This window comes from Aotus nancymaae, unplaced genomic scaffold (assembly GCF_030222135.1).
Source record: "Aotus nancymaae isolate 86718 unplaced genomic scaffold, 86718_ANA_hifiasm-v0.15.2.pri h1tg000006l, whole genome shotgun sequence".
NCBI lineage: Eukaryota > Metazoa > Chordata > Mammalia > Primates > Aotidae > Aotus > Aotus nancymaae.
In genome coordinates this window covers 7,631,646-7,644,295 of record NW_026988417.1, presented here as the reverse complement: position 1 = coordinate 7,644,295, position 12,650 = coordinate 7,631,646, and the positions used below count along the sequence as shown (strand labels likewise).

Genomic DNA, 12,650 nt, shown 5'->3' with positions numbered 1-12,650 from the left:
CTCGCCTTCCAGTCAACTTCCAGTAAAACGGTCTGCAGCGAGGAAAATGGTCTAGAATCTGAGCTGTCCAATATGGCAGCCACTAGTCACACAGGGCCATGAGCATGTGAAATGTTTAAGTTTAGTCATACATGGCAACTGCAGTGGACACTGCCCTTTTAGACCATCTGAGAAACGGTTGTACTTGCCTATTAGTTCTTGCTTTGAAAGAAGAAAGGGATAATAAATTAGCACAGAATGCTTGTGTTCAGGTTTACATAGCACTTTCTTTTTTTTTTTGAGACAGAGTTTCGCTCTTGTTACCCAGGCTGGAGTGCAATGGCACAATCTCGGCTCACCACAACCTCCGCCTCCTGGGTTCAGGCAATTCTCCTGCCTCAGCCTCCTGAGTAGCTGGGATTACAGGCATGAGCCACCATGCCCAGCTAATTTTTTGTATTTTTAGTAGAGACGGAGTTTCACCATGTTGACCAGGAGGGTCTCGATCTCTTGACCTCATGATCCACCCGCCTCGGCCTCCCAAAGTGCTGGGATTACAGGCATGAGCCACCGTGCCCAGCTACATAGCACTTTCTTATAGAGTGTAGGCACTGACAGCAAGTGCTCTGGGATAGGCCAGTCTGGGTGGGCATCTTCACCTCACCTGGAGTCACTGCGGCCTCAGTTTCCTCATCTGTAAAATGGGGACATTATATCCTCTTCATAAGGAATTTTAAAAGATTAAACCAGACAATAAATACAAAGCATTTAGCATAGTGCCCAGCACACAGTAAATACACAGCACATATATAATTGTCATTATTGCTGTTATTACTACATATTACTACGTATTGCCATTCAGTAAGTCCTTACTTAACATCATTGATAGGGTCATGGAAACTCTGACTTTATGCCAAATGGCATATTGTATAGCAAAACCAATTTTACTCTAGGCTAGTTTATATAGACAAGAGCTAGGTTTCTACGGCAGACAGTGCTTCTTTTTGCTTAAAGTATCCAAGAACCTATCTATGTTCCGTGATAGTATCCAAGAACCTATCTATGTTCCGTGAGGACTTACTGCATATCATCATAACTATTATGATCACTGCTCTTGATACTGCTCTTATCATCATCATCATCATCATCATCACCTCTGATAATGCCAAAAGGTAACTATGAAATCGCCACTTTGCAGATGAGGAATGTGAGTCTCAGAGCTGGACTGAGCACCAACTTCGGGAAAGCAGAGACTCAGGCGTGCTGAGTGCTATATCCCCAGGAGCCACACGGAAGCATCAAGAGAACCCAATAAATAGTTTTGTTGTCTGAGAGACGGTCTTGTTCTGCCATCCAGGCTGGGGTGCAGTGGTGAGATCACAGCTCACTGCATCCTCAAACTCCTGGTTTCAAGCCATCTTCCTGCCTCAGCCTCCTGAGAACCTGGGAATACAGGCATATGCCATCACACTTAGCTAATAAAAAATACATATATATATATTTTTTATAGAGATGGGAGTCTCACTGTGTATCCCAGGCTGCTTTCAAATTCCTAACCTCAAGTGATCCTCCTGACTCCACTACCCAAAGTGTTGGGATTACAGGCTTGAGTTTATTTGACTAATGGGTCTCTTAACTCGGAATTCCAAGGCTGCAATTTCAAAGCTATAGTAATTACACAGTGTAACCGATAATGTTACCTCGTATCTGGCTGATTTTTTTGTTTGTTTGTTTTCTACAAATTCCTTGACCTTGGGACACACCCAATCCACTGAACTTGGCATCACAACCAACCTAAATTACTGCAGTTTGGTATTTGAAGTAAAATAACAAAATGATACTATTAGCATAATGAAATGGTGAAAATGATGAAAGGATCCCATTCTGAAATAGACACTTATCTTTCCAAGGGGCAGGGCAGTTTCTTTCATCTCTAATTCTTGGGACATCCGATAAGGCTTGCTGCTGAGCAGTGATTCTCAGACTTGTTGGTATTGGGACTCCTTTACACATTTGCCAATTATTGAAGGCTCCAAAAAACTTTTGTTTGTGTTGATTCTATTTATCAACATTAACTCTCTTTATAGAGTTGAGAATATTTTAAAGTGTCTATTAATTCATTTTAAATAGGAATAACAATGCCACTTCATATTAACATAAATAGCATATTTTATGAAAACTAAATAAATTAAAACTATTTTCTAAAATTAAAAAGTGAGAAAAATGGCATTTTTTACATTTTTGCGAACCTCATCTATGTCTGAGTTAATGGAAGGAGCTGGATTCTCAACTCTGCTGATACATTACATCTGCGGCAACACCACACTTCCTGTCACCTTGGAAAACCTCATAGCACAATTGTGAGAAAATGAATAGAAAAGGTAAATAATATCTCAGTATTACTATGAAAATAGCTCTGACTCTATGGACCCCCATAATGGTTCAGTGACCCCAGGGATTCCCTAGGCCCCACCTTGAAAATCACTGGGGAATTAAAGGCATTCCGGCCAGGCACGGTGGCTCATGCCTGTAATCCTAGCACCTTGGGAGACCCAGGCGGGTGGATCATGAGCTCAGGAGATCAAGACCATCCTGGCCAACACAGTGAAACCCCGTCTCTACTAAAAATATAAAAATTAGCTGGGTGTGGTGGCACATGCCTATAATCCCAGCTACTCAGGAGGCTGAGGCAGGATAATAGCTTGAACCAGGGAGTCGGAGGTTGCAGTGAGCCAAGATTGTGCCACTGCACTCCCGCCTGGCAACAGAGCAAGACTCTGTCTCAAAAAAAAAAAAAAAAAAAGGCATTCCCAGTGGGCATCAAATGAAGAAATCAAACAAGGTAAAATCCCTGCCCAAAGGAACTCACGGTACAGCAAAGGAGACAGATAAGCAGTCCAAACAACGTGGTAAACGTCCTCAACAAGAGATGTCCCCAGCATCAGGGGACAAGAGACTTAGAATATGCCAAGCCCCTCCTACATGCCAGCCACACCCATGATGATTCCTCCACCTGGGATGCTCTCTCCCCACTCTTTCCCTGGCTAAATCTACTCAACCTTCAAGTCTCAACTGATCCCAGACTAAAGACCTTCTTCCTCCACCCTCTCTCACCGCTCCCCATCCTCCTCCTCATGGCAATCACTGTGTGCAATTAGGCATTGGTCTCCCAGTCCCCTGCACACAGCATAGGACTTAGCAAAGGTGCAATAAATACCTATGTAGATATTGAAAGAATGAATGGATAGATGGAAGGAGGGAGACATGAAGGCATCAAAGAATTACAATAGGAAGAACAAACCCATGCCTTCAGGAACTGTGCTCTGGAACTAGCCCTTACACCATTGCTCAGAAGAGCAAGCAGAGACCCTGAGGGCTGTGACTTGCCCCAGGCCTAAGAGGGAGTGGCCATGGCAGGGGCACACCTAGCCCAAGATCTTTCCTATACAGTGTGCAGAACGGCCGTCCAAGACAGGCCCAGAGTGTGGAGGAAGGCTGGCCACGGGGACAGCTGAGATGGGCTGCGCTGGGCCAGAGCCCAGAGGAGGTGCTCAAGACACCAAGGGCACCTGAACACAGGTGCTCATTCCCAGGTTCCTGCAAAGGCAGAGGCGGCCCTTGAGGGTGAGGTGCTCTAGGCACACCGTGGTCCTAGATGGCTTCAGGCCCTTCCCAGTAGGCACCGGTCTCCCTTCAGGCAGGGACCACCCTCAGCACCACTGCTGCTGACAGAGATCAGTGCGCACCAGGATCTTCTAACACTGGCTTCCCAGAAGGAAGAGCCTGTGCTAAGCAGGTGAGGCCAGGCACGCGGGCTCTGAATTGGGGGCCAGGGAGAGAACACAGGACAGGCCTGGGAATGCAGCTCCCTGAGTCCTGGTTTTGTCACCTGCAAAATGGGCCAGATACTCCCACCTCACAGGGCAGATGCAAGTGAAAAGACCCAGGGAACATGTTCTGTCATTGGACTTTTGAAAGCTCAGGACACTGATATGACATTTCTCCACTGAAAACCTAAAGACAGAAAGGGAGCAGGGTCTCTCTCTCTCTTTTTTTTTTTTTCTTTTTGAGACAGTTTAACTCTTGTTGCCCAGGCTGGAGTGCAGTGGCACGATCTCGGCTCACCGCAACCTCTGCCTCCCAGATTCAAGCGATTCTCCTGTCTCAGCCTCCTAAGTGGCTGAGATTACAGGCAAGCTCCATGTCTGGCTAATTTTTATATTTTTAATAGAAACGGGGTTTCTCCATGTTGGTCAGGCTGGTCTCGAACTACCGACCTCAGGTGATTCGCCCCCCTCGGCCTCCCAAAGTGCTGGGATTATAGGCGTGAGCCACCACACCCGGCCAGGAGCATGGTCTCTTTTAAGAGACTAAACCTCTATAAGTGTCACAAGTGTCCTGGGGTACAGAACACGGCAGGACAGGACCCACTGCCCTGGGGTAGAGCAGCATCAATGGGCCAGTCCACTGGCCAGGGCAGTCCTGGGAATAGAAGCCTGGGTGTGCTGCCAGAAGCGATAAAGTTGGGGAGGGGAGAGTGCCAGCAGGGGACGAGAGTGGCGGGGTGTCTCCCAGGACAGACCACCCCACAAGTCTGGGGGAAAATGGATGGGAGATGTGGGAAAACCACCACCAAGGGCTGGAGGTGAAATGGTGGGGCCTGAAGCCAGGAGGTGGCAGTGCGCAGGGAGGAGGGACAGACATCCGAGGTGAGAAAAAGGCACTAAGACTGATGACCAGGTTTGTAGGGGGAGATCAAGTCTAGGTCGACAGCCAGGAATCTATGCCTTTCCAGTTTAGGACCACAGAGGGAGGGCCAGGTGAAGTAGGGAGTGCAGTCAGCTAACAGTCCAGCCCAGAGTCCCCACTTTCAACAGCCACTGCTGCAATCTCCCAGTGCTGGCCTCTGCAAGACGCTCCGCAAGCGTGAACTCATCTAACCCACTTCCACACTCCAGGGTGGACGCCAAGATGGCCCCGTTTCACAGATCAGGAAACTGGGGCACAGGAGTGACCTGCCCTAGGCCAAAGCTCCTCAATTGCCGAGCAGGATTCGAACCCGGGTCACCGGTGAAGTCCAAGCCCGCAGCTGCCACACCTGAGGAAGGTCTCCAGTTTCCCTCGAAGCTTTCTGGACAAGAGCCGGATACACCTAAGGGCCGCGAGACACCCTATTCAAATCCTGCCCTCCCTTCCACATTCTTTGTGCAACACTAAGGGGCCTCCCGCCACCGCCGGTGTAGACGGAGCCAAGCCAAGGGAGTCGGATGGGAGCTTGGGGGCGGGTCCTCCTTACCTGCGCGCTGCTCTCGGGCCCCGCCCCGCTCCCTAGGCCGGGCGCTGACCCGGGAGCCACCGGGGGATCCTGGGGTGGCTGCGCACCGAGGGGGCGCCAGCGGGGACCTGAGCTAGCGCCGAGACAGCCTCGGCCCCCTGGCGCCAGGGCCACCGCCAGGAGGCCCCCGGCCAGCACCCACGTGGCGCGCTCCCAGGAGCCCGCGGGACCCATCGCCTGCCGGGACCCACAACCTCCAAGCGGCGGGCTCCGCCAAGTCGCCGGAGCTTCCGGACCCCGGGCCCGCCCCGCCGCCCCGCCGCCGAGCATGCTCAGTGCGAGCCGCCGCCGAAAGTTTTCTGGAACAAACACCCGCATCTGGGGCTCGGCGAGCCGGAGGTGCAGGACGGGAGTGGGAGCGGGAGAGCGAGCTGGCGCGGCCCGGGCACCCGGCGGCCACGCCTGGGTTTGCTCGTGCCCAACCCAAATCAGAGCGGGTCATTCCCCTGCTCCCCAAGGTTACCGGGGCCTCCAGGGCCCCTCCGCTACCGCCTACCCGGGTCCGTAAGCCTCAGCTCAGACGCACTTCCGCTGGAGACCCTTTCCTGACACAGGGGTCTGAATCCGGAGTTTCCCCTTCCCCGCTTAGAAAACAGAGAAGCATTTGGAGCGCAGGGCCAGGAGTCCCGGAGCACTCAGAGGGTTCGGGAAGGCTCGGAGGGGCGGGAGAGAAGGAAAGCACCCTCACTTCCGGCCGCGTTCAGTGCGGAGCACCCACTGCCCGAGCCCGCTGTGGATCAGCCCTGGGTCTGTCCGGGTGCCCCTCGCATTCCCAGTGGGAGACAGTCAGGCCAGCCACTGGGACACTTCTTGGGGACCTAGAAAGAGGAGAGCTGGTGTGTGAAGTCGCAGCCCTGAGCAAGCTCTCCCTGAACTCTCTGTGGGCACAGAGGTTTGCTTTGCCAAGGGAGGCAGGAGGAGAAAGACACTGGAAGGGGAGCTGGTGGAGCCTTTTGTCTGCTTCCTTATCCCGGCTTAGGTCCTGGGTTGACACCTGTTGATAGGAGAAGGCTCCGCTCTTGCCAGCCTTCCTGCTGGGCAGCCGGTTAGGCTGTCTGAAGTCTCAGGACAGAGATCCTGGCCCCTGGCAGCCTCTCTCCCCATAACCTAGACCGTCCAAGGACAGGCCTTTCCTGACCTAACATGGACAAGGCCACGGGATTTGAGAACCTGAGAATTTATAAGCCAAGTTCCCCACACGTGGCAGCTGTCAGCATGAGACAAGGCCACAGGCTAAATGCCAGGCAAATTGCTGGACCATCACTGTTACTTAACAGTCAGTAATTTAAAGGTTAATTAAATAGTCAAATAACTTTATGATAAAATAAAATGCAAATAACCCTACATTTAAAAATTCTTATTACTATTTTTTATAGAGTCAGGACCTCACTATATTGTCAAGACTGGTCTTAAACTCCTGGGCTCAGACAATCCTCCCACTTCAGCCTCCCAAAGTGCTGGGATTACAGGCATGAGCCACCACACCAGGCCCAAACACCACATTTTAAAAACTAAAGCCTAAGCATTCATGAAAATAACCAGCGTAGTATTCACGGAAACACCCAGTATAAAGCAAGAGCGTCAAGCTATTGCGTCCCCAGGAAGCTTGGAGATGCTTCTGAGGAAATATATGAGAAGCTCCACGTAGCCGAGAGCTTGCCTTCAAGCCAGACAGACACAGGTGTAAATGGGACACGAATTCTGTCCCACTCCTGCGAGAGGTTAAATGAGTCACCTCTCCTCTCTGTCAGTTTCTTCATTTATAAAAAGGATGAAGAATTTGGATCACAGTTCCCATGTTGCCATGAGGAAATGATGAAACAAGCTAAAACACAAGCTGGACATTCAGGCGGAAAGGACAAAGCTCTACTCTGCCGAAGCAGATCCTCATGGTGTCCCCGAGCCCAGCCTGCACAAGGAATCAAGCTCCACAGGGTAGGAGTGTGTGTGCGTGTGTGTGTGTGTATGTGTGTGTGTGTGCACGTGCAACTGTGCATTCGTGTACATGCATGTGTGCTTTACCCAGGCACCCCGGACAAAAGCAAACATCTAGTAGCTAGTCCATAAATGTTTGCTTAAAGCGAACGCAGGATGATTAACTCTTCTAAATGTTTATCCCTCTAAACAACTGTGAGACGTTCAATGCCCCTGATACTGTCTGGTTTGTGGCTGGCCTATCCCCGACCCGGCAACACTAACTCAGCAGATTCTCCCCAAGTGCTGACTAAATGATGATGGTGCAATGTCCTGGTCCTAGCAGGGACTAGGTGTAAGCCTCTCTATCTATCCATCATCCTAGGGAGACTGGGTATAACGGTCTCTCTATTGTCTTGACCTTCCCTGGGAGAAAATAATATTAAAACGGGAGTCTTTGCGTGAACAAGTTCAGAGGCGCGGAGGGCGGTGTGGCCCCGGGAAGGTTGATGGGTAGAGGTTAGGGACAAGGGCAGTGGGGTGGACGTGCGTTGGTCCTAGCGTCATCAGGAGGATGGGCGGAGCACCCACCTCAGAGGGTTATGGGGAAAGTTAATGGGATCGTGACGCTAAATGATGGGCATATTCTAAACCTCAATAAAGTTAAAGGAGCAACGCCTTCCTCGGTGGTCAGGGTCCTTCTTTCTCCCCAGGAACCCAGGAGTCCCCGTGGAAACCCGGCTCCCTCCGGAAGGGTCCCGGGCTGGGAGGCTCGCCCCTCGCTGGGCATGCTCAGTGCAAGGGCTGGGCTGGGGCGGGGGTGGCTGAAAGTTTTGGGCGGTGATCCAGGCTCCTCCCTCGGGCTCGGCGAAGCTGGGAAGGAGAAAAGAGCTGGAGTCAGGAGACCGCACAGGCCGGAAAGTGCGGAGCGCGCCGCGCCCCTGACCCGCCCGGCCTCCGGGTCCCGCGTCGCCGCCCTGGCGGGGACTGTGCACCAGGCGGCGGGATGCGGCGGGGCGGCCGCCTGAGCGCCCTCGATGGCCCGCGGCGGGGCGGCCTGCAAGAGCGACGCGCGGCTGCTGCTGGGCCGGGACGCGCTGCAGCCGGAGCCCGCGCTGCTGGCCCCCGCGGTGCTGCTGGGAGCCGCGCTCGGCCTCGGCCTCGGTCTCTGGCTCGGCTGCCGCGCGGGCCGCCGGCGCCCGCGGCACCAGGTGGGTCTGCCGAGCGGGCAGCGGAGGGGCGGAGCGGGGCGCGCAGGGCGCGGGGCTTCTCGGTCCCGCGGGTGGAGCCCAGGCTCTGCGACCCCTTGAGCCTAGTTGGGGACTTTGCGCGCAAAGGGGTCCCCTTCTGCTCCTGGAAGGAGGCGGCGGGTGACTAGAGAGCGTTGGCCTGGGTTTCTCCGCGTGCCTGTTTCATCCCGCTCGGTGTGTGATCCTGGACAGCAGCCCAACCGCGCCATGCCTCGGTCTCCTCATCTGCAGCACCCAGGGCTTGGACAGGATGGTGGCCCCGCTCACTGTGGTAGACAGAGGCGGCTGGGGATCCGACGCCTGAATGCCTGTTCCTGCTTCTGCCTCTTCCTTCCTTGCGGTGTGGGTTACCTCGTCTGGCCTGAGTCCCAGCTGCCACATTGGGATACATTCATTCATGCATTCATTTATTCATGCCACAGTAAAAGTTTTCGGGCACCTTCTACACCCAGTCACTGGCCTAGGGACCACATTCATGAGCAAGAGAGACCCTGCCTTGTCTGCTTGAGGTTCACATCCTCAAGGAGAAGGACGAGTTGCAAGTTTGCAAGTAAACTTTTGGTTATGACACCGCATGGGGAAGTCTGTGATGGAGCACTGGCAATGCTAGCGTTTGTTAAGTGCTATGTACCAGGCACTGAGCTAGACCCTCTGCCTAAATGAGCTCAATGAATCTCCACAACAGTTTGAGTTGATTTCATGAATGTCGCTGCTTTGCAGATGAGGAAACTGAGGAACAGAGTGGTTAAGTAACTTACTAAAGTGATGGACGTATCTAACCTCAAAGCCACTGTGTTTTGCATGGTTGAGGGTCTGGGTGGCTGCCTGAATGGGACCAGTGGATGCTTCATGTGCGCAAGCCCTCATGGAACTGACTGTACATGGCGACACCCGGCATGTGGCAGGCATTCCATCAACAGTGGTGTGGCCACTATTTTAGGTCCTTGCAGTTTCTGCCTCTTTAAAGCGGGGGGAGGAGGGTAAAGTCTGTGAGTTCAGAAACAAGATGGCATAGTCTTGCTGCCCCCATTTCTGGCCCCTGGGAAGAGGAAACAGATCCTGTGTGGGTTCCATGTAGGCACAGGTTCTTTCAGAATGCAGTGACTCATGGTGAGCCTTGCCCAACTAAGATAAGGCAAGATGCTTATAGGTGAATTGAGGGTTGTCAGATCCTGCTGGCGATTAAGTGATGCTAAGAGATGCTGGCTTGTTGGGTGGAGTGGGAAAGTAAAGTAACATACAGACTCTGCTGGGTGCCCTCTGCAGTGTTTACAGACATCTGGTTCTTTATACTCCAGCCCATGAGGTGGAGGAACTGCCATTATCCCCACTTTACCGTGAGGCAGTGCAGGCTCTGCAAGGTTATTTGTCCAGGGTGCCACAATGGAATAAACAGTGGGCTGAATTTCAACCCTAGACAGTTTGAACCCCAAGGCCAGAGCCTTAAGCATCTGCTACCTGGTGAGGTAGTGGTTAGTATCCCATTTGCTAGCTGAGTCAGCTGAGGCTTACTGGGATTAACCAAGCCATCTGGGTGTGCACAGCTAGTCAGTTGAGGGTGATGGTGGCTCAGAGTGGGGTGGCAGCCGTGGAGGGGTTGTGGCTCAAAGTAGGACTGACAGGATTTTCTTATGGTTCGATGTCATCCTTGCAACAACCTTCTTTCTGATGATACTCCTTTCCTCCTGTCTCCTCCCTCTAGTTTTGATTTATAAAATGCACGTCGGACAATATGACTCTCCTGATTAAACACCTCCAGAGACTCCTGGCTTCTTGCAAAGACAATACACTGTTTCCTAGCATGGCACATAGGGTGGCTTACCTTCTCCGAAGCACCCAGCCACTTGCCTCGTCCTGCTCTCCTCTGCACTTCTGCACATCTGTTCTCTCTGCCTGCACTGGCCTTTCTCAGACTCTGTCTTGCTCAGGCTTCAGGACACAGAGAGACTACCCCGGCCGTGTTAGATCAGGCACCTCCCTGCTTTCTGGGCACTCTTTGTTCTCCTCCTCTGATCCAAGTCACAATTTTATCTTGCACTGCTTACCTTTTGTTGTTTTCATTTTATTTTATTATTTTAACTTATTTCATCATTAAACCTGTTTTATTTACATCAAAGTTGTTTATGTACATAATTTAAAGTAGTAGTTCAAAAGAAGCAATAGGCCCACCCATTTTCCACTTCTCAACAATGACCTTGTTAACTCTTTTTTTTCCGTTTAAGTGAAAGCAAATTAATTAAGAAAATGAAGGAATAAAAGAATGGATACTCCACAGGCAGAGCAGCAGTCTGGGCCCCTCAACTGAGTATGTTTATAGTTAGTTACTCCTTGATTATATGCCAAATGAGGATTGGATTATTCATTTATAGGGAAAGGGTGGGCAATTCCTGGAACTGAGGGTTTCTTCTCTTTTTAGACTATATAAGGTAACTTCCTGATGTTCCTGGCATTTGTAAACCCTCACTGTCACTTAGCATGCTAATATATTATAGTTAGCATAATGACCTTGTTAACTCTTTCAGCTGGTTATTTTGGGAATTTACTTCCCATTTCTGGATAATTGACCCTCTACTGTGGAAAGGAAGAGGACTTAGCTCTGTTGCCTCCTCTCTTCCGTAAGATGTCCACTCTTCCCAACACCACCACCACCCTCCCAATAGGGTTATAGGAGAATTTGGCTTAAATTACTATTCAGTGTTTCCATTATTACAATTCTGTAAACATTATTTACTGTAAGTCAAGGATCAGTTATGAATACCTTCTTTTCTTGCACAACATTCTGTTTTTCCTGAAATTAATAATTATCCTTTTTTTTTTTTTAATTTATTTGGGACAGGATCTCATTTTATTGCCCAGGCTGGAGTGCAGTGGCATGATCACAGTTCACAGTAGCCTTGACCTCTTGGGCTCAGGTGATCCTCCCGCCTCAGCCTCTCAAGCAGCTGGGATTACAGGCTTGTACCATCATGCCTGGCTAATTTTTTTTTTTTTCTATTTTTTTAGAGTCAGGGTTTTGCAATGTTGCCCAGGCTGGTCTCAAACTCCTGGGCTCAAGCAGTCCTCCTGCCTTGTCCTCCCAAAGTGCTGGGATCACAGGTGAGAGCCACTGCAGCTGGCCTCGGTTTTTTCATTTGCTTAGATTCTGTGTACTTATCATTCATTTAACTCTCCCCCATATATGTGCCTTTCTGTTCAGGACATTTGAATACATTAGATATTTGATCCATTTTATCTTCTAGAGAAAAACATCTCTCCCAGAAACGTTCTGCCATGCTTCAGTTTGAGCTGTTGTTCTCTAGACAGTTCTCCAAAGTGTGGACCGGACCAGCAACATCATCATCTTGGGGAGCTTGATAGAAATGCACATTCTTGGGCTCTGCCCCAGACTCACTGAATGAGAATCTCTGGGGGTAGGTCCAGCAAGCTGTGTCTAATAAGCCCTCCTGGTGATTGACACATTCTTAAAGTTTGAGAAGCAGCTATTCATCATGCTAGAACTTTCTCACAATTCTCCTGGGCTGAATCCTCTTTCAGGGATTCCCCTGCACTCCCCTTTCTTTAGCTAATTTCCTTGCATGCCTGGAGCACATCCTTCAATAGCCTTTTTTAAAAAGGGATGGATACAACTCTTCTGAGGACTTATATGTCTGCAAATATATTCTTGTATCTTTATACTTAATTTGGTTAGAATAATTAGGTTGGAAATAATTTCCTGCCAGAATTTTGAAGGCATTTTTTCATTGTCTTCTAACTATTGTAGAACTAAACTGGGTGCCACCCACCTGGCACAGTAAGACCAGATTGTCACACTGAGGTTTTGCAGTGGTGAAAATAAGGTGTTCATTCACAGAACACCAAGCCAGGAGGACTAGGCAGCTCATGCTCAAATCCTGACCTCCCTGATGACTTGCAAGTGAGGGTTTTTAAAGGCAAAGGTAAATTTCAGGAAAGCAGAAGTTACAGGCAAAATCTTAAATCAATACTTGGAGGTTACAGCTGGTTTTGGCCTAAAAGGGCAGGACATCTTGAAGTGGAGACTTGCAGGTCAGAGGTAGCTTCAAAGATTTTCCAATTTGCGATTTTGTCAAGGAAGAGAAGCTCTGTTTTAAAATGTGGGTTCAGCAGAAAAGAATGTTAGCTCAGGCTCCCGGGCATGACTTTCTCTTAGCCCC

General features: G+C 50.4%; 2 protein-coding genes across 5 annotated transcripts in view; one reads left to right on the top strand and one right to left on the bottom strand.

The window, feature by feature from the left end:
* EVC2 (EvC ciliary complex subunit 2) overlaps positions 1-6,498 on the bottom strand; it is a 165,974-nt gene extending 159,476 nt beyond the window's left edge. Inside the window, exon 1 of one of the 2 annotated variants that reach the window (XM_064365631.1) lies at positions 5,811-6,498. Coding sequence is in view for 1 of the 2 variants with exons in the window: in XM_021669401.2 (XP_021525076.2) it covers positions 5,276-5,488 (213 nt within the window). In the remaining variant the exon portion in view is untranslated. Of the gene's footprint in view, positions 1-5,275; positions 5,535-5,810 lie in introns of those variants that run through there. The other variant, XM_021669401.2, reaches the window with a different exon arrangement.
* Positions 6,499-8,089: 1,591 nt separating this feature from the next.
* Positions 8,090-12,650, top strand: part of EVC (EvC ciliary complex subunit 1) — an 84,552-nt gene continuing 79,991 nt past the window's right edge. For all 3 annotated transcript variants that reach the window (XM_021669462.2, XM_064365633.1, XM_064365634.1), the window contains exon 1: positions 8,090-8,439. In XM_021669462.2, coding sequence (XP_021525137.2) covers positions 8,266-8,439 — 174 coding nt within the window. In that variant the 5' untranslated portion in view covers positions 8,090-8,265. The remainder of the gene's footprint in view (positions 8,440-12,650) is intronic.